This window comes from Mustela erminea, chromosome 4 (assembly GCF_009829155.1).
Source record: "Mustela erminea isolate mMusErm1 chromosome 4, mMusErm1.Pri, whole genome shotgun sequence".
NCBI classification, from domain to species: Eukaryota; Metazoa; Chordata; class Mammalia; order Carnivora; family Mustelidae; genus Mustela; species Mustela erminea.
In genome coordinates, this window is record NC_045617.1 from 111,820,963 (window position 1) to 111,846,800 (window position 25,838).

Below are 25,838 nucleotides of genomic sequence, written 5' to 3' on the forward strand. Positions count from 1 at the left end.
AATTTTGTTCACACTGATTCGAAAAGGGGTATGCAGAAAGGGAGAGGAAAGGAGAGAAATTGAACTCAACTCCAGATACAACAAGGAGAGGGAGGGATACAGCCAATAGAGTGATGGGCTCAGTGAATGGAAAATAGTTGCTAAGAGGAGACCTAAAGGGTAGGATGTTTCTTGAGAAACTGACTTAATAGGATTCTTGCTAAAGGCAAGCCAAACACTTAGGAGTCAAAGGTCAGAGATGAGGCGCTTGATCTGATATCAAGGGTGAGAGATTCTTTCTAAACTGATTAAGCAAGAGTCTGCTAAAACTGGGCTAAGCAGGCCAAAGACAGAACAGGACAGACCAAGCTTGAGGCCTAATGGAGAAAAGATTTCCTCAGAAGAGTATGACTAAAGTTTGGACAAAGAGAGAGTTTTTGTCAACTTCTTGTTTTTGTACTTCTAAGTAGCACTATCCAATAGAAATAGAATCTATTTAATGTAATACTTATATAGTATAATTCTAAATATGATATAATTTCAAGATAAATCTAGATATACTTTCCAGTAGCCATATTAAAAAAAGTAAAAATAGACATGTGAAACTAATTTTAATAATATATTAAATATATCCAAATATTGTCATTTTAATATATAATCAATATAAAAATTATTAATGAGCTATTTTACATTTTTTGTACTAGATATGGAAAATCTAATATGTTTTACACTCACAACACATCTCAATTCAGATGAGTCTCATTTTGCTTAGTTGAGAAGGAAAGGCTATTTCTTTTTTTTTTTTTTTTTAAGATTTTATTTATTTATTTTTTGACAGACAGAGATCACAAGTAGGCAGAGAAGCAGGCAGAGAGAGAGGGAGGAAGCAGGCTTCCTGCTGAGCAGAGAGCCCGATGTGGGGCTCGATCCCAGGACCCTGGGATCATGACCTGAGCCGAAGGCAGAGGCTTAACCCACTGAGCCACCTAGGTGCCCCAGGAAAGGCTATTTCAAATAATAAGAAAATATCACATATCAAATGTGATTTACTTTTTCACTCATCCTTTTTCTATAAATACTCTGAGGTAACAGTGAAAGACCCATACCTATGAGTTTCATCCTGAAAAGTATTTCTATAGTTGTGAAGTGTTTTTTGCCAATCACATGCTGTTTTCATCCGTTAAATCTTTTCCCTTAAGGTGTAAGACGACGGTTTTCACATAACCTCTACAAGATTATTTTAAGTATCCAGTTTTCCTTCATTTCTTGAAATTTATCATGGGCTTCTATATTAAGTAGTTAAAGCTGCTGGCATTTGACATTGTTTATTGACTACAAAATGTCAGTGCCACGAGAGATGGATCCCTCAGCCAGGAAAAGTAAGATGTCTGGACATAGACTGTGCATTGTGTGGCTTCAGAATATTTCTTTTTTCCATGATTGTTCTTCCCTCATCCAATGTGTTAAATCAATGATGAAGGAAGATATTTTTTTTCTATTTGGCACACAGTCAGGATGTGTCTATCTAACTTTCTGTTTACACTGTGAAAACCTTCAACTGTAGAACGCCCCTGAAATCTATCACAGTGTTCCTGAGAGCTGTCATTTCTGAGTCTGGTCAACAAAATATCCACTGAAACACCCAAGAGTCCAGAAGATTCATGAACATATTTATCTGATACTCTATGTCTTATATAGTTTGATTAAATATCTTTATAAATCCAGGTTTAAAAAAAATAGGAACTAGAGAACTAAAATACTTTAAAACAGGAAAGAGACTATGTTGTAGCTTCAGGTTGTGAGTGATAGGGAAAGAAGATATCCTTCATTTATTTTTCCTTCACAATTAGATTACTTGATAGATACATAAAAATGTTTTTTTATTTAATTCTTGAATTTTTTTGGCAAGCTTTATAAAGGCCAAATCAATGCTAAATCAAAGGTATTTACAACATCCACAAATTTAATCCAAAGTGGATACTTAAAAGCTCATATAGATCTAAATGATGTTCTCCCAGATGGTGAATTAATGTAATTTTAGCAGGAAGCAAAGTTGCACAAATATGCAGTATTCAGGACTCACGCTGATTTAATGTATCTGTACTCACCACAACGCAGATGTTGCTTATCATTTTAGTGCCAGTTGTCTCTCTTTCTCTCTATACTACAAACTAAAGAATGGGAGTTGGGAGTTCAGTAAATTATGATTTATTTTGTGACTAATGATTTGTTAGAAATTCAATCTTTCTGTGAATTGTATATAGAAATTACATTGGTTGTATTCTTCATACAGGGTTTAAAAGGTGACTTGGGTCCTCGTGGTCCACCTGGCCCCAAAGGAGAAAAGGTATCGTATTCACCCTGAGACATGCCAGTTTTTCTTAAGAAAGCTCTGAGAATGTATGCGTTCTAACTGCATACGTTCTAACTGCCAAAAGTTAATTTTGTTAAAATTAACCAAAGGCTGTTATGTTAAAAGCATCTGAAGAAAAGCCTTTTGGTTCATTTAATTAGTTTGAAGAGACTAAATGCACAACTGCTAGTTGACATTAATTTGTGTTTATAAGATTTCACTTTCTCTCCCTCACTTAACAGCATTAGCTATTCCATTGCCAAATTAGCAACTGTGCCTTGTATCAGGGAACTTTGCCAGTAGCACTGTACTGCTACCATAATGGTGAAGCAGGTGGCCTTTGGGGGGAAGGAGGTTAACTTTTTAACTCAGTCTTGGTCTGAACGCTTCATTTCCTGCCATTTTTCTGTCATGCCATTTTATAATGATCTATTGGCTGTGACCTTGAAAAGAGATTTAGAAGTACTAAAAGCAAGAGTCATTCAGAATAAGGTCATTGGATGATCCCAATTTGATGAGAATTATATGTGCAGGTGTTTTATACTGTATTTTGTTCTCTATTGTCAGCACATTTGGGAATCCTTGTCTGGCTTCAATATTTACCTCTCTGTTAAAATTTATCTTACAATTTGGTCCTCAGTGACCGAGTTAAGCTATGTCGATGTTCCTTAACGAGTATTGGCTATTTTTATTCAATTGTTCCAAAAAGTAATGATTACTCAATACTAAGCCTTAAATTTTGAGATGACTATGTTAGAGGAGTAAAGAAAAAGTTACAGAGATACTCTCAACATGAGAATGTATCTCCGAGCTTCATACTACAAGGTATAAGGTCTCAATAATGTCCACCTAAAAAGCCTTATAGCAATGATTTTTGATCTTAATGATTAAGAGTTCTTATTAAATAAATAGGAGTCCTGATATACAAAAAAGCATAGAGGCAATACATAAGACAGAAAATAGTAAATTTTTAGATGAGCCATTTTATAAAGATTTTTTAAAGCTTCTTAATATATCCACCTGGTAATTTGTATTCACTTAGGTCAGTGAAACAATTTTGGTATTTAAAAATACGTTAATATAGACAAAACCTCTTAAAATTGACGGCAAGTGCAACGTCAGTTTAGCAGAGCTTTGTAAGAGGCAATGGGACTGCTGCTTGCAGCTGGGAGGCATGAAGTGGGGAGATGCACTTATTATTTCTGCTGATCCTCATACTAACTTTGTCAGAAAAATTATCTGTCGTTGTGACACTTCCCAGCTGCTCCATTGGCAAGTAACCATATTTGAAGAGATATTCTTTCTAATTTTGGGTTAGTAGACAAAAGAATAGAAAATTAGATTATTTTAGCTTTTCAAAACAAGTTCTGCAGAAAGCATGGGGGTGCACAAGGTGGTATTTATATCATGAGAGTTTAAAGCACATGATACATTTTTCATTATGCAGACTCCTATCAAGATGAAATTCTATTTTCTCCTTCAGAATTTATCTATATATTGCTTCTGTTCATTCAAAACACTTATAAATAAAATGTGCAAGAAAAGATTATTACTAATGGCAACTTTTTAAAATCTATTTTAGGGAGAGACAGGACCTCCAGGACCACCAGCCTTAACTGTAAGTATTCCTGAGATCAGAATTCAAAATTGAAATATGTTATCCTCTTCATTATTCACACTACATCATGACTAAACCAAAATTTAAGCTTTAGGATATTTTGAGAAATGAAAGTGACCTTAGAGTAGATCTAGCCAAACCTCCAGATTTTAAAGATGGGGCAGCTGCCCACATCAGTGAAATACTTAACCCGAGGTCATACCAGTAGTTACGAGGAAAGTCTGGAGGCGGTGCCAGTCCTGAACAATTTTCTCTACCCTCCATATGGTTCATAATTGTGCCCCTAGAATGTTTGATTATACATTCTTAACAAGACATTTAAAGTTAATGGAAGCAGAGACTGTTCTACTTATTCTAAAAACTGTAAAAGAACAAAATAAACTATAATTGCCCAATGGATTAAAAACAGCTACCTGTTTAAACTGATTGTTCCATTCCCCAAAACCTGTCCAAGACAATTGCTTTTTCCCTTGTGATTAGCTTCTAAGATTTACAAGTGATAAAAGGCTGATATTTCTGTAACAGATTTATGAGAAAAGTTTCTAATGTGCACATAATGGGATTGTTCTCAATTAAATGGTTCATCATTTATTAAGCACTTAATCATAAATATATAATGACTTTATATTTGGATATAATTTACTGCTATAGATTTTCTTCATAAGACATTAAAGGCTCTCATTTAACTTAAAGGCCTGGTCTAACAATGACTCTAAGCTTAGTAGGAAAAAGGAAACTTTCTTAAATAAGATCACTTGTAGCCTGAAGTCTCTTGAGTTTTATGTTGATATTATCTAATGACATAAATTAAGACTTGAAATCATTGGTTTTCAGACCAATTCTGATCACAGAAGGTCAGGTTTAAAAAGAAATCTTCTAGCATCTGTGTTGAGCTCTTCCCAACAAGGCAGCACAGTAATCTCAACAACTGTGTGGCTTTGATAACGTTCATATTTATCTTTGTACTTGGAAATGTCATTCCGAACAATACCTTAATAATGTCTTATGCAAATAATTTTTGAAGTGCTTTCTTAAGGGACAAATATTTCTTTATAAATGAAAAAAATCTAAGGAATCAAACACATGACTTAGTTAGAAATAACCAAATTCAATTTACAATGGAATTCTGTGCTGGAAGCTTTTATTTTCAAAGTGGAAATGAAAACTATTTGAGAGGTGGTTTTAACTGCATATTAGTCAGCTTTTTTATACTTTGTGGAGTTTATTTTTAAAGCTATTTGGCAGTGATTTAGACTTAAGCCTGCTTATTTTATTTAAGTCACATGCTTTCTTTTGTAAGTTACATGTTCACCCACTCCACTTAGTTATCTGATTTCCTAGTCCTTTCTAACTTGTGTTTGAAGGGCAAAATGTAGTCTTTGTTTATCATTTCATCTGATAATGCAGTTTTGGCCCCTTACCCAGAAAACTGTATTGGAATAGATATATTTTATGGATTTTCTTTTTTTAAGAGGTGGAGAGGGAGAGTGCCTGTGCATGAGGAGAGGGGCAAAGGGAGAAGGAGAGAAGGAATCGTAAGTAGGCTCCACATCCAGAGTAGAGCCCAAAACTAGGCTTGACCTCATGACTTTGAGATCAGGGCCTGAGCCAAAATCAAGAGTCGGACACTTAACCAACTGAGCCACCCAGGCGTCCCTATTTTATGGATTTTTAATAACAGTTATTGTCTTCCTACCAAATAACACCTTAAAGATGTCCCTGTACTCTTTAGCTGGCAGACACTGAGGGAGTACAAGTGAATTTGTCCATAAAAATATAACAAGGCAAAGCCACTGTGAAATGAAATGTTTTATTTCATAGTTAAATATTAGTATTATTTGGATATTACTAGTTTTATGCTTATGTCATAACTTTATTATCAACTGTTAAAAAATGGGCAGAGACCTGAATAGACATTTTTCCAAAGAAGACATACAGATGCCCAACAGACACATGAAAAGAAGCTCAACATCACTCATCATCAGGGAAGTACACATCAAAACCACGATGAGATGCCACCTCAGACCGGTCAGAATGGCTAAAATTAACAACATAGGAAACAACAGTTGTTGGTGAGGTTGTGGAGAGAAGGGAAGCCTCTTACACTGTTGGTGGGAATACAAACTGGTGCAGCCACTCTGGAGAGTGGAGGTTCCCCAGAAAGTTAAAACTACAACTCCCTGTGATCCAGCAATTGTATTACTCGGCACTCACCCAAAGGATACAAAAATATTAATTCGAAGGGACACACACATCTTGTTGTTTGCAACAGCATTATCAACAATAGCCAAATTATGTAAAGAGCCCAAATGTCCATCAGCTGATGAATGGATAAAGAGATTGTGGGTGTGTGTGTGTGTGTGTGTGTGTGTGTGTGTGATGGAATATTACTCAGCCATAAAAAATGGACTCTTGTCATTTGCAATGACATGAATGGAGCTAAAGAGCATTATACTAAGTGAAATAACTTAGTCCAAGAAGGACAAATACCATATGGTTTCATTCATATGTGGAATTTAAGAAACAAAACATGTGAACATAAGAGTTAAAAAAAAAAAAAAAGAGGCAAACCAGGAGATAGACTCTTAACTATAGAGAACAAACTGAGGGTTATTGGAGGGGAAGTGGGTGAGGAGATAGGTGAAATAGGTGATGGGCATTAGGGAGTGAACTTGTGATGAGCACTGGGTATTGTATGTAAGTGATGAATTACTAAATCTGATGAATTACTAAATCCTACACCTGAAACTAATATTATACTGAATGTTAACTAACTGGAATTTAAATAAAAAATTGGGGGCATCTGGGTGGCTTAGTTAAGCATCCGACTCTTGATTTCGGCTCAGGTCATGATCTCAGGGTCATGAGATCAAGCCCTGTGTCAGGCTCCACTCTGGGTGTGGAGCCTACTTAAGATTCTCTCTCTTTCTACTCCTCCCTGTCCCCTCCTCCTGCCCCTGAGCTCATGCTCCCATTCACTCCTAAAAAACTGAATGAGTGAAAGAATGAATGAATGAATGAATGAAAACTTGGAAATTAAATAAATACTTTAAAAATTCTTAAAAAAACAATTGACTGTTAAATATGAAATAGGGATGAAGCAAAATGCATACCACCTTACCATGTACTAACTATTTAATTGATTTTATGATGTAGATTAATACATTTTAATGAAGTGATTGATAATAGTTTTCAAGGAAGATAAACTTGAAAGCTATATTGACTCCGCTATATTCAGAATAAAGGAGGCATTTTTTATGAGTCAATAAACTGAGAATTCATTCATAGTGGTTCTCAAAGCTAATTGCACAGTAAATTCACCAGAGAGCTTTAAAACTTACCAATCTGTGGCTCCACCCCCAGAAATTAAAATTCAGTAGATCTGGTGTGGACCAGTATGTTTTAAATCTCCTGGGGTAGTTCTAAATATGCAGCTGTAATTGAAAGCTGTTGCATATGGGCAATGGAATGGAACAAGCTTTCTTCCTATTCAAAAAATTCTTTTAGACTTTTGAAGAAGTCTGACTTTCGTCTGAAATCCAACCTAATGCATCGTAATAAAGAAATGTCTCTTTCCACTAGGGAGGCACACTAGTAAAACTAAATTAAGATTGAAGTCTGCTTGGTTAAGTGGAGGATTTAGGACTAGGAAGACACCTTTAATTACAGCCTTAACCCAGCCATTCAAGAACTGCAGTGAGCTCAGGTGTCTTAATGCTTCTCAGAATTTATTGTGCCCAAGAACATTCAGGGGTCTTGTTTGTATACCTATTTTATTTGATTAAGTCCTTGTATGTGTGATATTCTACATTTCTAACTGGGGGTGCAGGTGGCTGCTGGTCCTCAGACCACACTTTGAGTCACAGGGCTTAGCATTCAGCTGCCAGTTGCACTGCAGACTTGTTGCTTCATTCCATAGATTAGTGGTTCCTTTCCCGTACTGTCCATTAGATGTTCACAGATCATCTGATGTAGGTGTGCTTATCTTAAGATTTTTCCTACTTTTCCTGAGCTTCTTTGATCTGTAAATGTATGTATTTCACCTAACTTGGGAAATTTTGTCCATGATAATTTTTTTTATACAGTGCTGGATTATTTTTCATGTACTTAGAAACTTTACATCTGTGAACACAAGTGAATCGGCTTTACAGATTATTTATTCTATTTGCCTTACCTTCGATATATATCTGAATCTGACTTACTCTCACATTTCAGTACCCAGTTAACGGACTCCCTACTTCTTCCTTTGATCTCCTTGAGTTTTACGGAAACACGGAAGCCAGGAAGATTTCCTCATCGTGCTTCTGTTCAAAATCTCCAGTGTTTCTCAATTTGACTCATAGTAAAAGCCCAAATCTATACAATGGCCTAGCTTACAAGGTCTCCCAGGATTCAACTCTTGCCGCATTTTTTACTTCATCTCTCATTCTTCTCTTTTCGGTAACTTTATTCCGCAACAATGGCATTCTTGCACTTCAAGCAAGCCTGGGCTCACCCCCACTTGAGGTTTGCATTGCTGTTTCTCCTTCCTGCTCTAGCAAGGAGCATAGCTACTTCCTTTAAGTTTTAACAATGACCACATTGAACTGCCCTACACGCATACACACACACAGAAACACAGAATTTCTAACACCCATTAGTGCTGCATTTTTTTCATTTTCTCTATAGCATTTATTACTTTCTAATGTATCACTTAAAATGCCTATTATATTTATATTATATATTTATTATGTTTATTGTCAATATTACTTTACATTTGACTATTAATCCCATGAGAGGCAAAGGTTCTCTGTGACTTTTGTTCATTGTTGAATTCTAAGCACACAGAACAGGGTTTAGCACATAGTGTGTCCTGAAGGGGAAAAAAAAAAAGTGATGTTTAATGAATCTTGTCTTTGTAGGTATTTTAATCTTTGCTTTTTAACCTCATTGATTCCATTTATTATCTCTCTTTATCTTAGTTTGTATAAAAATAAGAATCAGCTCTTTTTTTTTTTTTAAAGATTTTATTTATTTATTTGACAGAGAGAAATTACAAGTACACTGAGAGGCAGGCAGAGAGAGAGAGAAGGAAGCAGGCTCCCTGCTGAGCAGAGAGCCCAATGCGGGACTTGATCCCAGGACCCTGAGATCATGACCTGAGCCGAAGGCAGCGGCTTAACCCACTGAGCCACCCAGGCGCCCCAAGAATCAGCTCTTATATAATGATTTTGGTGAAATAATTTGGACTGATGTTTTCTTTGTCACAAAATTTTTGTGCTGCTTATTCCATTTTTATTGTTTTACAGTCATTTGTTTATTGAAGTTCTCTAAAGTCAATTTTTTATAACATTAAAAAAAGAGCAGAGTGCTAGCCAAATAGAATAAATCTATGATTCCTATGACTTGATTCTGACAGAAAAGTATGAATTGAAACAAAAGTCTTTGATCTACAGTTTTAGGTTTTACCTTATCTTGCCTGATTTATTACTCATCTCTCAGTACTTTGTTTAACTAAAATGTCAAATTTGGCAGCTAATTCATAAAAATATTAAATCAGTTGCTATAATTTGGGACTTTTGCTTTCAATAGCACAAATAGAAACCAAATAAAATCAGATTGTACCATGATTCCAGCAGAAATTCTCTAAGCAACTGCTTATTAACAACAAAAGAATTATTCCCTTATAAATAAATTTTGCATGTACATGTACATTTTAAAATTCTCATTTTAAAAATATCATCAAATCACCTTTTTCTGAAGCTTATTGGGTTGCCACCATACCTAGAATGAGTGCCACAATGACACTTAACAAGTGAATTACTGGAAATTGTTGTCATAGTGGAATAAGTATTTTCTACCATATTCCTCCTAAAGAACATCAATTTAGACAATCACCCGTGGATAAGATAGCTTTGTGGAAGTCCAGAAAGAAGTCTAGTGGGGTCTAGGGGAGAAGTTCCCGCATACCACTGAAGCCAAGAAATCTGAGAAGAGTGAAAGAACAGTTTCAATCTACATGCATCAGCCCTCCCCACGGCTGCACAGCTCAATGCCAAGAGACACCTTTTCAGCCCTTGATTTCTCCTGTTGGGGAAAGTGAGAGCTTGAGAATGAGAACTCACCTGTCCCAGTGATGCAGGACGCTGCCAAAGAAACTCACTTCCTTCTTGCCTCATCCAAAATACTGAGATGTGCTGTGTGATAGGGTGGGTAACCCTGGGGAAAAAAGAGCAGGTAGAGCTCTCAGAGGGCACCAAAGGAATGTGAATCCCACTGAGTGTACATACCCTAGACTCCATTAGGAAACTCACTCACAAGCCTCTGGGCATTCCTCACCTTTGATTCTCCCCCTAATGGCCCACAGGCACCTCCAAAGTTCCATGCACCTCACCTCCACAGATACCAACCTCATGGCCAGCTTCATGTGTATGCTCCCAAGGGCAGCAGGAATGAGCCTTTGCAGAGGACTAGTGAGTGGTCCTGAGATTGAGCCCCACTTCGGGCTTCTCTGTCTCCCCCGTGCTTGTGCTCTCTTTCTTGCTCTCTCTGACAAATAAATAAAATCTTAAAATTTAAAAAAATCAAATATGAAGACAAAAAAAGACTTCAAGGAACACTAAAAATCAAGGAAACATAACATTACCAAAGAATGCAATAATTTTGCAATAACAGATCCCAAAGAAATAGAGATATGCAATTTTCCTAATTAAGAATTCAAAGTAGTTTTAAGATAGTTCAATGAGCTTACAAGAAAGACAGTTCAATGAAATCGGGAAAATAATACATGAACAAAATGAGAGAGAAATCATAAAAAAGAACCAGATAAATCCTGGAGCTGAAGACTCCAGTAAATGAAATGAAAAGAAAATGCAGTTGAGAGCATACAACAGACAAGCAGAAGAAAGAATCTGTCAAGTAGAAGCCAAGTCCAGTCAGAACAGAACAGAAAAAAGAATGAAAACGAGAAAAGAAAGCCTACATGAAATATGGGATATCATTAATAGAAATGATCTATGCATTATTGGAGTACCAAAAAGAGAAGAGAGGAGAAATGGGTAGAAAGCTTATTTAAAGAAATAATGGTTGAAAAATTCCCAAAGCTGGAGAGAAAGTTGGACACTTGAATTCATGACGCTCGTAGATTCACAATAGCCAGAATGTGGAAACAACCCTGAGTGTCCTTCAACAGATGAGTAGATAAAGAACATGTAATGTGTGCAGTATATGTGTATAATTATTCAGCCATAAAAAGAAGGAAATCCTGTCATTAGCAACAGCATGGATGGACCTTGAAGGCATTATGCAGAGTGAAATAAGTCAGAGAAAGATGGATACTCATGTTCTCGCTTATATGTAGAATCTAATGAAACAGAATTCATAGGAACAGTGAGTGGACTGGTGGTTGCTAGGGATAGGGGATGGGGGAAATGGAGAGATGTTGGTCGAACTTCCAATTATAAGATGGCTAAGTTCTGGGGATCTAATGCACAGCATGATGACAATAGTTAACAATACTTGAAAGTTGCTAAGAAATTAGATCTTAAATTATCAGCACACATACACAAAATGTACTTATGTGAGTTGACAGAGTGTTAACTAATCTTATTGTGGTAAGTGTTTGATTATATACACATGTATCAAATCATCAGGTTCTATATCTTAAACTAAGACAATGTTATATGTCAATTATATTCCAATAAAATGGGGGGTGTGATTTACTGATAAATTTAACATATCTCTTTTGTTTGATATTTATCATTTACAAAGCAGATGTTTATTTGCATGAACTAAAACCAACACTGAATAAAAAAAATCATAATAACATTCAAATTTCTTTGATCAAAATGCAATTTATCTAAGATCATAATGCAAATTTATGTAAAAGTAGCTTCTACTAAATTATTCTGAAACATTAAGATTTTAATATAAAAAATCCTCTATTACAGGTTAATATTTTGTGGTTTATTTATGTTATTTTAAGTGTGACATTTTACACCAGTTTTTACTTTTTTAAAAAAAGTTTTTATTTACATTCCAGTTAGTTAACATCCAAAGCAGTATTAGTTTCTGGAGTAGGATTCAGTGATTCATCATTTATGTACAAGACCCAGTGCTCATCACAAATGCCCTCCTTAGTACCCATCACCTGTTTAACCCATCCCCCATCCACCTCCCCTCTAGTAACTATTAGCTTGTTCTCCATAGTTAAGAGTCTGTTTTCTGGCTTGTCTCTCTATTTCCTCCCATGTTCATTTCTTAAATTCCACATATGAGTGAAATCATGGTATTTATCTTTCTTGGACTGACTTATTTCACTTAGTATATTATGCTTTAGCTCCATCCTTGTGCTTGCAAATGGCAAGATTTCATTCTTTTTGATGGCTGAATAATATCCCATTATATTTATATATACCACATCTTCTTTATGCATTCATCAATTGATGGACATTTGGGCTCTTTCCATAATTTGACTACTGTTGACAATGCTGCTATAAACACCAGGGTGCATGTAACACTTTGAATAAGTGCTTTTGTTTTCTTTGGGTAAATACCTAGCAGTGCCAGTGCTGGATTGTAGTTCTATCTTTAACTTTTTGAGGACCCTCCATATGGTTCTCCAGAACGACAACAACAATTTGCATTCCCACCAACAGTGCAAGAGGGCCCTTTCTCCTCATCCTGCCAGCACTACTTTACATTTAAATACTAGATATAAATCCTTACATTTAATGTGCAAGTAAAATTACTGCAAATTATTTGCTTCTTTGTCATTTGAAGTCAATAACTTTAAATATAACTTCTTTATGTATAATTGTGTGTCTTTACATATAACTTCTTATCATTGTTGCATATCTTCTATGTTCTTACTATTATACACTATTAACAGACATTCCTCATATAAAAAACATACTGCTGTTTTTACAGTCAAGTTTTGCCAAAATCCCTAACTGAAGCTTCCGAAGTGAGGCAGGGAATGTGATTGAAATAAGGCAGTTGGCTAACACCTCTGCCTTCTTCCCTCCTTTCTCTTTTGGCCTCTGCATGTCCTATTAGAAGAGACAGATGAAGGAGGGTAGAACAGTGTTATTTCATGGAATATATCCATTAATTTTAGTTCCCAGGAAAATGACTATGTTACTCTGGCTCTGTCCCTTTGGGGAGTTATTAAATACTCATCCAGATGGCACCAAATGTTTACATAGAAGCCAAAGGTTAAGTCAGTCAACAGCAGAAGTGTCTTAGACATGCTTACTAAAAAGCCAGTCCCTTGGGCCCTGGATAAATCTAGCATAAGGGAAAATTAGGCACAGAGAAGGAACACAGATCTGACCCTATTGAAACTACCTTAAATACCATATGCAACTGAGAGAAAAATCTCAGCTGGTCATTTGTAAATCAGATGACACACAAATTAACAGGTGGCCTCCACAAACAAGAAATCATATAGTATTCACATAAAGGAAACCTTGAGATAGGGTTTTTCTTTCTTTCAAAATTAATGTGTTGAAAATACAATAATGATCAGTTCAGTGGATGCTGTGGCCCATTCCCTCCGTTTCTCTCCCCTTTGACCTGAATGCTTATGTGTGGAATACTGTGCTAGGTGCTGGGAACACAGAAACAACCCTTGTGTTGTTGCCTTCCCTAGAACCTATTTGATTTATGAAAAAGCAAACAGTTGTTTAAGATTGATCATTTTCACACTGATCATTTGCAGTTAGCATATAGTCTACTTGTATTTGTATAACTGTAGTTATGTCAGTATTACATGAAAACAGTTATTTAAGAGGAAATCATTTTTTACTCGAATCCTTATGTTATAATTTAAACAGTTACTTAGTTTAAATACATTTAAATCACAGACAACTACAAAATAGTGTTTTCTTACTAAAATTCCTAAGAAACTATAACTATCTCCTGTTAGGTGAATGAAATAGAAAAGTTCTTGTTAAATACCACAGAACATAATTTCTTTTAGTTTTGACTTGAATAAATATATCATCTACAGCATATGTATACCATACATATTGAGATCTACACATAAATATATGTGTTGTAGCATAGCAATTAATAGGCAATTCCATTAAGATTATTTAAAATCCCTTACATAGCAAAATCTGAATTATTTATATGGTCTTTCTATGAATTGCCTGAATTTGAATTAAGTTTATCTTAAAAAGTTGCATAATTCATAGTTAATTCACTATTAACTTTCTAAAACTGCTGATCAAGCTCAATATTGAGATTTTTAGGATACTAGTGCGTCAGAAGAAAGAAGGGATTTGATTTCAAATATTCTTAAAAATCAATTATTTTTTTAATGTATGGACAAAAGACTTACATAAATGATTTAGTTGATTAAAATAAAAGGTATTTCTATCTACAAAACTATTTTTATTGACTCTGTGCCGAAATATAGGGGAGTGGATGCTTAAGGCCCTAGAAAGATTTATGTTCAGCCTCAGAGAAGATTTATGTTTTGGAAAAACATACCATCAGCTCATTTGACAGAAGGTGATTTATGTATCTTTCATTAGATAAATGATTTGAGAATAGCTCCTTCTGCCCTTCTGTTTATAGTTTGCTTCTGTTTCAAAAGACATTTCAAATTGTTTTCATCACAATTCTATGTTATGTATTTTAAAGTTCAAGAATAAAACTTTTTTTCCTAAAAGTGCTATACACTAGCAGTTAGGGAATTTTATGAAGGAGCTGTTTTTTCATGATGAGATATTCAGTGATCTAGAAAATATACATTAAAATGTATCTTAAATGCCATTAGAAAATTATAAATGGAAAAGCCATTTGAAAAATTATAGGGAGACAAGTGTGTATTTAAGTCAGATATACATAGAAATCAGTTAAATTGATTTTTACTCTATGTATATGAAAAAATTTGGGGTAGGAACCTTGTATTGATCTATAAAGTGGTATTTTAGAATTAGAATTATATTTATTCCACTTAACTATTCCACTGTTTTAACAAACCCAAAATTCTTGCATTATAGCTTAGGAGTTACCCCGTCCCTTCATCCAGGGTTTGAACCTAAGCATGTTACTTGACTTTTTCCCTGTGCCCTACTTTCAGCATCTATAAAATGGAATAACAATATTTCCTACTACATAGCGTTGAAGTAACGATTAAATGAATTAGTATTTGTAAAACTTTCTGAAAAATGATTGGCTCCTAGTAAGTACTATTTAACGTTTAGCTAGTGTTCTCATTGTTATTATGCTAATCTTCAAAGGCAAAACATCAATAGGAATGAGTATCAATAGGAATGAGACCTTTATGAAGTAATTGCTGAGAAATGTTCAAAGACAACTTTTGTATAATCACAGTGTCTTTATGGGTAGAATTTTTTCATCTTAAGGAAATTATTAACTATAAACTGAATCAAAGTATTTTCTTTTTTTACTTCTAGTGTAGTCTCTATGAGCATAGCAACCCTTTCTATCATACGCATTCCCTGCGACTTGTAGTACTTGGTGCAGGGTAGGTACTCAATACAAATTTCTTCATAGGCAGAAGACAGATGTTTTTCACCGACAAACATATTATCAAAATAAAATATCACCAAATCCTACGGGTAGAATATCTATAGGGGAATATTTAATCCCTGACTCGAACATTATAATGAAAGGCAGACGCCCTCCCTCCAACTAAAAGTGATTAATTTAGGGTAGGTAGTTCCCTTATCCTATATTGATTATTTTCAACAATGGCAATCCTGATGTCACTTACTGTCCCTCATTGATATTTTGTCAGTTTGAGAGACATGTCATTTGTGGGCAACTGGAATTATCTCCTTATTTGAAGAATCCTACCTTCTGTTTAATATACCGCGGACATGAATAGAAGCCTCCTCTGGTTTAATTCATTATTAAAGTTTCTTTTGACAAATAAACCCTAGATATAAGGTCAAGAAACTCAAGTCTATCCTGAAGTATGCAACTATTTTTATTTATTTACTTTATTTTGGTCATGTTGCTGACTAATATTTAGTGGTCAAAACAAGGTTTTTAAAGGTCATTCAAATTGTGAAATTCTATTATTTCACCTTTCAATTTCCTCAGGAATTCTAATTCATTTAGCTATATATGATGTAATATCTATCCCTCTAGTAACATTTTAATAAATCCTCTCTTTTGTCACATTATTTTGAAAGAATAGAGATTAAATGTAAAAAAAAAAAATAGTTAGATATATCCACAATATAGAGAAAGGGTTGGACTTAGCAGTGTCCAGAACTGTGAAAGGTATGAAATTTTACCCCACTTGCAAGGTAACAATTAGCCTGCCACAATTTAACAGATCCTGGAAGAAGACACGAGATCCTGAGTCAGAGGTATGGCAATTATCTCTCACGGCAGCAGGCAGTGTGAGCTTCGTGTTTGCACTGGTTGCCCTCGCCACCAAGCCTCAGGAGTAACCCAGATAGGTGCTGCACGTGCAATGGATTGGTGTCACAACTGAGGAACTCCAAGTTTTGGGAGCCCAAATCTTTTTCAATGAACTTTTTAAACAGCCCTTTGTCCTAGAAGGAGACGTTATCTTTAAAATTCTGACCAGTGAGCACATCTTCCCTTTGGTTTTTGATATAAGCATTCTTAAAAAGATAATAACAGAAGTAGAAAAGAGCAATTAGTACCTCCCTCACAAGACACGTATGAAAGAGCCATGGAAAAACCCATTGTCTCCCACCAGTATCCACCTGTCTTTTTGACACTGTCTTGGCTCCTGGCAGATTTTTCTCTGAGTATACCACTGCATCAGCTACTCTTACTAACCTTACCTGAGCAGGCTGAGACCAAAACTGTTCAACTTGTCCCATCTAACAGTTAATGAGGACTACTGTTAAAAGGATTCCAAGCAGGTAGATGAGGCCAACCTAGAGTACTGATTTCAACCATGTTCCCCTGGATCCCAGACCCAACCAGCTGAACAAATCCCTTAAATTATCCAGATCTACCTTAGAAAACCAGATGATTTGTTCCTTAAGTTTCTGAACTGCTCTTTCCCCTTGATGTGAAGTATTACTCCAATACAATATATCAACAAGAACAGACACATTTTTAATAAAACTTATAGAAACCCATTCTGTATCCTATGTTAGCCTGGTGTGCCACCAAAATGGTACTACTGTGTGAGCCGTATTTGGTCAGGTAGCCATTATCTTTTTGATCTAGGACCACATCAAGCCAACAAGAACATCTAGGCAGCTGGGGAAGAATTAACTTTGAATTCTCTAGGTTCCCTTGTGGCTTGGCTGGTAGGTGAAAAGATGGTTTGGAACATAGAGCAGTTAGTGCCTCCTTCATAAAACAAGCAGAAATGCCAAAGATTCATGGAGAATTATCTCCAACAATGTGCTTTGTATCCCTTTTAAACAAATCCTAACAGGTCGTTGCTCTTTTATTTACCACACCATTTGCTAACAATACCACTGCCTCATTCAGCCTCTGAACAATTCTAATCCTCAGGAGCTTTCTGGGACTTTGCTATTCTTACTTACCTTCAGTCTATGCTGTTGATTTTTCATTCCATTTCTGATGGAACACCATTCTGTCTTACAAACACTTCTTAGTTTCCCAATATAATATTTTCTAAGAAGTTTAATATCTTCATGTATCAAAAAATGTCAATTTTTTGATCCAATAATCTGCTAAGGTTTACCTAAAACCCTATTGGTGGATTAACATGATACATATTTAAATACATTTTATGCTCCAAATATTTCTTTGGAAGTGGAAGTAGAACATACTAGAAGTAGAATTGAGTTTTGGGGTCAGATATATTTGAGTTTAAAGCTCAGGTTCCCCCACTTATGTTCAGTGTTACCTCTAGGAAGTTTATTTTCTCACCTATGAGGAGGAAAAATTCTATTTTGACAGTTATTAAATTAAATCACTTATGTAAAGTGGCCAGTGGGATTCCTGATACAATAGCAGGTACTCAGTAAATGTCAATTCTCTATTCTTTTCCTAATTTATTGTTGTGAGTGTATGGAGGTCATCAAAATATTTGTTGTAATGATGATGAAATGTTGCCCTTGGGCTTCTACCCTTTGGTTCTGTGCAAATATGAGAATCTTTTTTTAAATGCAGTTTGTATTGTCCTTTTATTCACTATTTATGTGCTTGTAATAGCTTTATATTAGTACATTGACTCTCAAATTATGTTGATTTGTTCCCATGATACACTCCTTTTTTTTAGAAGCTTAGAAATAACTTTCTAATTACTCCATTTCATTGAAATATTAAGAAAACATTCATTATAATTTACATTCATGCCAACTTTCTAGTGTTTGATTGGTAGTTTGAAAATTAAGGCATTTGTGCCTGGCTTTGATAACATCGCAATCTGGTCATTTGAAAAACACATCGTATTACCAACCCAGCAGATTGAAAAGGAACATGGGAATAATATCCTGGGGGAGGAGGGTCTATGTGATACATCATGACAAATCTTATTAATGTTACTTGCATGCACTGAACTGAAGTTACACTGACTCAGCCTTAACTTACTCGGTATATGATTATAGAGGGTAAATGCTTGACCCATTTCTAAAAGATTGTGTTTAAGAAAATATTTGTATATAGATTGACTTGTCCATTGGCCTGCAGTATAATTTCAACAAAAATTGAATTAGTTCTTAGATATATTAAACTAAGTCTCAGAATTTTAGTATTTTCAAGAATGCCTTTTTTGTTAATATAAAAACATTATCACACTTAACATCCACAAAAAGCCCATAAATAGACAATGTAGTTACTTTACCCATTGTTTAGTGTATAAATTACCAAAATACACCATATAGTTAATTCTGAATTTATAGGGAGTTCTCACTGATTTTGTTAATTAGGAATTAACCATTTCACTATTTAAGTAGACACCCTGGCATTTCCCACCTGTTCTACAGAATTAACAAGGCTAGTTTAGCCTTATAAAGGTCATCTCCTTAGTTCTGCCACCAACAAGTACAAGTTGAATCTAAAGACAAAATGATGATTAAAAAAAAAAAAAAAAAGCACTTTACATGGGAGTACCTGGGTGGTGTGGTTGGGTAGGTGTCCAGCTCTTGGTTTTGGCTCAGGTTGTGATCTCAGGGCCGGGATCGAGCCCCACATTGAGCTTTGTGTCCAGAATGACATCTGCTTGGGATTTTCTCTTTCTTTCCTCTGCCAGTACCCTTCCCCCCATGCTCTCTCTCTCTCTGTCTCATGGTCCTTCTCTCTCTCTAAAGTAAATCTTAAAATATTTTACATGATAATAATTACCATTATATTAACCAAATTAGTGACAGATTAGTGTAATTTGGGACCACTTATGTTAAGAGTAATGATCTGTTGTACACTTAGGGATAAATTGCTGGGTATAAAAATTAGAGCAATTTCTTGCTATTTCAAATGCTAAATTTGAAACTGCATGCAATTAGTGAATTTTGAGAATAAGTTTATTTGTCTTAATTTATTTATTATTTTAAATAAAAATTTAGTACTCTTCAAACTAATATATTTACATAATTAAAAATAAAACTGAAAGGGTCATAAAATAAATGTTATATTTCAGTAAATAGATTGGGAAAAATTAACATTTGAAAAAAACACAAAATTGGATGTATTTATCACTCCCATACCAATAAAAATATTAGATGGATCAAAATTTTAAAGGTGAAAATTAAAGACCATAAGAATGGTCTTATGGAAAATATGGAAAATTTTTTTAAGATTTTATTTATTGATTTGAGTGAGAGAGAGTGTACACTCTTGATTGAGGAGAGGGAAGGAAGAAAAAAGCAGACTCCCCACTGTGCACGGAGCCAAGACATGGGGCTCCCTCCTAGGACCCTGAGATCATGACCCAGGCCAAAGTCAGAAGCTTAACCAACTCAGCCACCTAGATGCTCTGGAAAAAATAGAAAATTTAAAAATAATTACTAAAGAACAACTTTTTAAAAGTAAAAAATCAAGAAAGTAAATATGAAAAAAATTAGTAAATGTGGCCACATGAACAAATAATTTGTGCATTGCAATTCAAAATATAGATCTATATAGATATGTAGATATAGATAAACTTAATTTTTTAAAAAAATGGGTAAGGATGTGAACAGAATTTATACAAAATAAAGAACAAGATGTCTCTTAAACATAAAAAGTTTATCTAAATGTACTTATAATAAGAGAAATATAAATTACAATGTCTCTGACATACTAATTTTCACTTACAATACCGGCAGTAGTCTCATTTCTTTTAGATATACACCGAGAAGTAGGACACCTGGATAATATGTTAGTTATATTTTTCATTTTTCTAGTAACCTCCATGCTGGATTTTATAGCCATTGCACCATTTTACTTTTACCAACTCTGTGTAAGTGTTCCAATTTTTCCACATCCTTAACAACACTTACCTTTTTCTTTTAAAGAAGCCATCCTAATGGGTGTAAAATGGTCTTTCATTGTAGTTTTAACTTGGATTTTCCTGCTGATTACTGATGTTGAACATCTTTTCACTTGCCTATGATAGAATAGCTAAGATAAAGAAACAACCTAAATGTCACCTGACAGAGGAATAAAAATGTGGCGTATACACACAGTGAAATATTACTTAGCCTTTAGAAAGGATAGAAGTACCTGTGTGGCTCAGTCTGTTAAGCATCAACTTTTGGTTTTGGCTCAGGTCATGATCTCCCGGTGGGGAGATGGAGCCCTGCATCAGGCTCCCTACTCAGTGGGAAGTCTTCTTCCCCCTCCCTTTCTTTCTGCACCTCCCGCGATTGCTCTCTCTCTCTGAAATAAAATAATAAATCTTTAAAAAAAAAAAAAAAAGGATATCCTGCCCTATGCAATAACGTGCAAGAACCTGAAAGGTATTAGCTAAGTGAAATCAGCCAGTCACAGAAGGACTAATACCGTGTGATTCCACTTATGAAGTATCTAGCATAGTCAAACTCAATGAAGCAGAGTAGAATGAAGGGTAGTTGGCAGGAACTAGGAGGAGGAGAAATTACAGAGCTGTATTCAGTGGATGTAAAGTTTCAGACATACAAGATCAATACATTCTAGAGATCTACTATACAATATTGTACCTGTAGTTAATAATACTTGTGCACTTAAAAATTTGTTAAGAAGGTAGGGCTCATTTTAAATATTCTTACCACAGTAAAAAAAAAAAAAAAAAAGATTGGCAAAGATCAAAAAGTTTGATAGTGTGTAGGCAAAAATGTAGAGAAACACACTCATACATACTGAGGAACGTATATGTGGATATAGTCTCTTTGGAGGACAATTTGATATGGTTTATCAAAATTTCAAATTTTAGTTACGGATGGTCTTGCTCATTTATGAAATCAATGCATGTGCAAGGCTATTTATTTCAGCATTGTGTGAGATAGTAAAATAATAGAAAAAATCCAGATGCCCAGCCACAAGTGAATGGTTAATAGAGTTATAGTATTACTTTTATTTTTAAAAATATAAAATTTTCAGAATTTTTTTTTTTTTATTTCCAGCATAACAGTATTCATTATTTTTGCACCACACCCCGTGCTCCATGCAATCCGTGCCCTCTATAATACCCACCACCTGGTACCCCAACCTCCCACCCCCCTTCCCTTCAAAACCCTCAGATTGTTTTTCAGAGTCCATAGTCTCTCATGGTTCACCTCCCCTTCCAATTTCCCCCAACTCCCTTTTCCACTCTAAGTCCCCATGTCCTCCATGCTATTTGTTATGCTCCACAAATAAGTGAAACCATATGATAATTGACTGTCTCTGCTTGACTTATTTCACTCAGCATAATCTCTTCCAGTCCCGTCCATGTTGCTACAAAAGTTGGGTATTCATCCTTTCTGATGGAGGCATAATACTCTATCCCCAGGGGTACAGGTCTGTGAATCACCAGGTTTACACACTTCACAGCACTCACCAAAGCACATACCCTCCCCAATGTCCATAATCCCACCCCCTTCTCCCAAACCCCCTCCCCCCAGCAACCCTCAGTTTGTTTTGTGAGATTAAAAGTCACTTATGGTTTGTCTCCCTCCCAATCCCATCTTGTTTCATTGATTCTTCTCCTACCCACTTAAGCCCCCATGTTGCATCACCACTTCCTCATATCAAGGAGATCATATGATAGTTGTCTTTCTCTGCTTGACTTATTTCGCTAAGCATGATACGCTCTAGTTCCATCCATGTTGTCGCAAATGGCAAGATTTCATTTCTTTTGATGGCTGCATAGTATTCCATTGTGTATATATACCACATCTTCTTGATCCATTCATCTGTTGATGGACATCTAGGTTCTTTCCATAGTTTGGCTATTGTGGACATTGCTGCTATAAACATTCGGGTGCACGTGCCCCTTTGGATCACTACGTTTGTATCCTTAGGGTAAATACCCAATAGTGCAATTGCTGGGTCATAGGGCAGTTCTATTTTCAACATTTTGAGGAACCTCCATGCTGTTTTCCAGAGTGGCTGCACCAGCTTGCATTCCCACCAACAGTGTAGGAGGGTTCCCCTTTCTCCGCATCCTCGCCAGCATCTGTCATTTCCTGACTTGTTGATTTTAGCCATTCTGACTGGTGTGAGGTGATATCTCATTGTGGTTTTGATTTGTATTTCCCTGATGCCGAGTGATATGGAGCACTTTTTCATGTGTCTGTTGGCCATCTGGATGTCTTCATTGCAGAAATGTCGGTTCATGTCCTCTGCCCATTTCTTGATTGGATTATTTGTTCTTTGGGTGTTGAGTTTGCTAAGTTCTTTATAGATTCTGGACACTAGTCCTTTATCTGATATGTCATTTGCAAATATCTTCTCCCATTCTGTCAGTTGTCTTTTGATTTTGTTAACTGTTTCCTTTGCTGTGCAAAAGCTTTTGATCTTGATGAAATCCCAATAGTTCATTTTTGCCCTTGCTTCCCTTGCCTTTTGCGTTGTTCCTAGGAAGATGTTGCTGCGGTTGAGGTCAAAGAGGTTGCTGCCTGTGTTCTCCTCAAGGATTTTGATGGATTCCTTTCGCACATTGAGGTCCTTCATCCATTTTGAGTCTATTTTTGTGTGTGGTGTAAGGAAATGGTCCAATTTCATTTTTCTGCATGTGGCTGTCCAATTTTCCCAGCACCATTTATTGAAGAGGCTGTCTTTTTGCCATTGGACATTCTTTCCTGCTTTGTCGAAGATTAGTTGACCATAGAGTTGAGGGTCTATTTCTGGGCTCTCTATTCTGTTCCATTGATCTATGTGTCTGTTTTTGTGCCAGTACCATGCTGTCTTGATGACGACAGCTTTGTAATAGAGCTTGAAGTCCGGAATTGTGATGCCACCAACGTTGGCTTTCTTTTTCAATATCCCTTTGGCTATTCGAGGTCTTTTCTGGTTCCATATAAATTTTAGCATTATTTGTTCCATTTCTTTGAAAAAGATGGATGGTACTTTGATAGGAATTGCATTAAATGTGTAGATTGCTTTAGGTAGCGTAGACATATTCACAATATTTATTCTTCCAATCCAGGAGCATGGAACATTTTTCCATTTCTTTGTGTCTTCCTCAATTTCTTTCATGAGTACTTTATAGTTTTCTGAGTATAGATTCTGTGTCTCTTTGGTTAGGTTTATTCCTAGGTATCTTATGGTTTTGGGTGCAATTGTAAATGGGATGGACTCCTTAATTTCTCTTTCTTCTGTCTTGCTGTTGGTGTAGAGAAATGCAACTGATTTCTGTGCATTGATTTTATATCCTGACACTTTACTGAATTCCTGTATAAGTTCTAGCAGTTTTGGATTGGAGTCTTTTGGGTTTTCCACATATAGTATCATATCATCTGCGAAGAGTGATAATTTGACTTCTTCTTTGCCGATTTGGATGCCTTTAATTTCCTTTTGTTGTCTGATTGCTGAGGCTAGGACCTCTAGTACTATGTTGAATAGCAGTGGTGATAATGGACATCCCTGCCGTGTTCCTGACCTTAGCGGAAAAGCTTTCAGTTTTTCTCCATTGAGAATGATATTTGCGGTGGGTTTTTCATAGATGGCTTTGATGATATTGAGGTATGTGCCCTCTATCCCTACACTTTGAAGAGTTTTGATCAGGAAGGGATGCTGTACTTTGTCAAATGCTTTTTCAGCATCTATTGAGAGTATCATATGGTTCTTGTTCTTTCTTTTATTGATGTGTTGTATCACATTGACTGATTTGCGGATGTTGAACCAACCTTGCAGCCCTGGAATAAATCCCACTTGGTCGTGGTGAATAATCTTTTTAATGTACTGTTGAATCCTATTGGCTAGTATTTTGTTGAGTATTTTCGCATCTGTGTTCATCAAGGATATCGGTCTATAGCTCTCTTTTTTGGTGGGATCCTTGTCTGGTTTTAGGATCAAGGTGATGCTGGCCTCATAAAATGAGTTTGGAAGTTTTCCTTCCATTTCTATTTTTTGGAACAGTTTTAGGAGAATAGGAATTAGTTCTTCTTTAAATGTTTGGTAGAATTCCCCCGGGAAGCTGTCTGGCCCTGGGCTTTTGTTTGTTTGGAGATTTTTAATGACTGTTTCAATCTCCTTACTGGTTATGGGTCTGTTCAGGCTTTCTATTTCTTCCTGGTTCAGTTGTGGTAGTTTATATGTTTCTAGGAATGCATCCATTTCTTCCAGATTGTCAAATTTATTGGCGTAGAGTTGCTCATACTATGTTCTTATAATAGTTTGTATTTCTTTGGTGTTAGTTGTGGTCTCTCCTCTTTCATTCATGATTTTATTTATTTGGGTCCTTTCTCTTTTCTTTTTGATAAGTCGGGCCAGGGGGTTATCAATTTTATTAATTCTTTCAAAGAACCAGCTCCTAGTTTCGTTGATTTGTTCTATTGTTTTTTTGGTTTCTATTTCATTGATTTCTGCTCTGATCTTTATGATTTCTCTTCTCCTGCTGGGCTTAGGGTTTCTTTCTTGTTCTTTCTCCAGCTCCTTTAGGTGTAGGGTTAGGTTGTGTACCTGAGACCTTTCTTGTTTCTTGAGAAAGGCTTGTACCGCTATATATTTTCCTCTCAGGACTGCCTTTGTTGTGTCCCACAGATTTTGAACCATTGTATTTTCATTATCATTTGTTTCCATGATTTTTTTCAATTCTTCTTTAATTTCCCGGTTGACCCATTCATTCTTTAGAAGGATGCTGTTTAGTCTCCATGTATTTGGGTTCTTTCCAAACTTCCTTTTGTGGTTGAGTTCTAGCTTTAGAGCATTGTGGTCTGAAAATATGCAGGGAATGATCCCAATCTTTTGATACCGGTTGAGTCCTGATTTAGGACCGAGGATGTGATCTATTCTGGAGAATGTTCCATGTGCACTAGAGAAGAATGTGTATTCTGTTGCTTTGGGATGAAATATTCTGAATATATCTGTGATGTCCATCTGGTCCAGTGTGTCGTTTAAGGCCTTTATTTCCTTGCTGATCTTTTGCTTGGATGATCTGTCCATTTCAGTGAGGGGAGTGTTAAAGTCCCCTACTATTATTGTATTATTGTTGATGTGTTTCTTTGATTTTGTTAATTATTGGTTTATATAGTTGGCTGCTCCCACGTTGGGGGCATAGATATTTAAAATTGTTAAATCTTCTTGTTGGACAGACCCTTTGAGTATGATATAGTGTCCTTCCTCATCTCTTATTATAGTCTTTGGCTTAAAATCTAATTGATCTGATATAAGGATTGCCACTCCTGCTTTCTTCTGATGTCCATTAGCATGGTAAATTCTTTTCCACCCCCTCACTTTAAATCTGGAGGTGTCTTCGGGCTTAAAATGAGTTTCTTGGAGGCAACATATAGACGGGTTTTGTTTTTTTATCCATTCTGATACCCTGTGTCTTTTGACAGGGGCATTTAGCCCATTAACATTCAGGGTAAC

At 35.7% G+C, this 25,838-nt stretch overlaps 1 protein-coding gene across 7 annotated transcripts in view; it reads left to right on the plus strand.

Annotated features, from left to right (window-relative positions):
• Positions 1-25,838, plus strand: part of COL19A1 (collagen type XIX alpha 1 chain) — a 330,919-nt gene that overhangs the window by 150,416 nt on the left and 154,665 nt on the right. For all 7 annotated transcript variants that reach the window (XM_032340380.1, XM_032340381.1, XM_032340382.1 and 4 more), the window contains 2 exons: positions 2,273-2,326; positions 3,915-3,950. In XM_032340380.1, the coding sequence (XP_032196271.1) occupies positions 2,273-2,326; positions 3,915-3,950 (90 nt within the window). The remainder of the gene's footprint in view (positions 1-2,272; positions 2,327-3,914; positions 3,951-25,838) is intronic.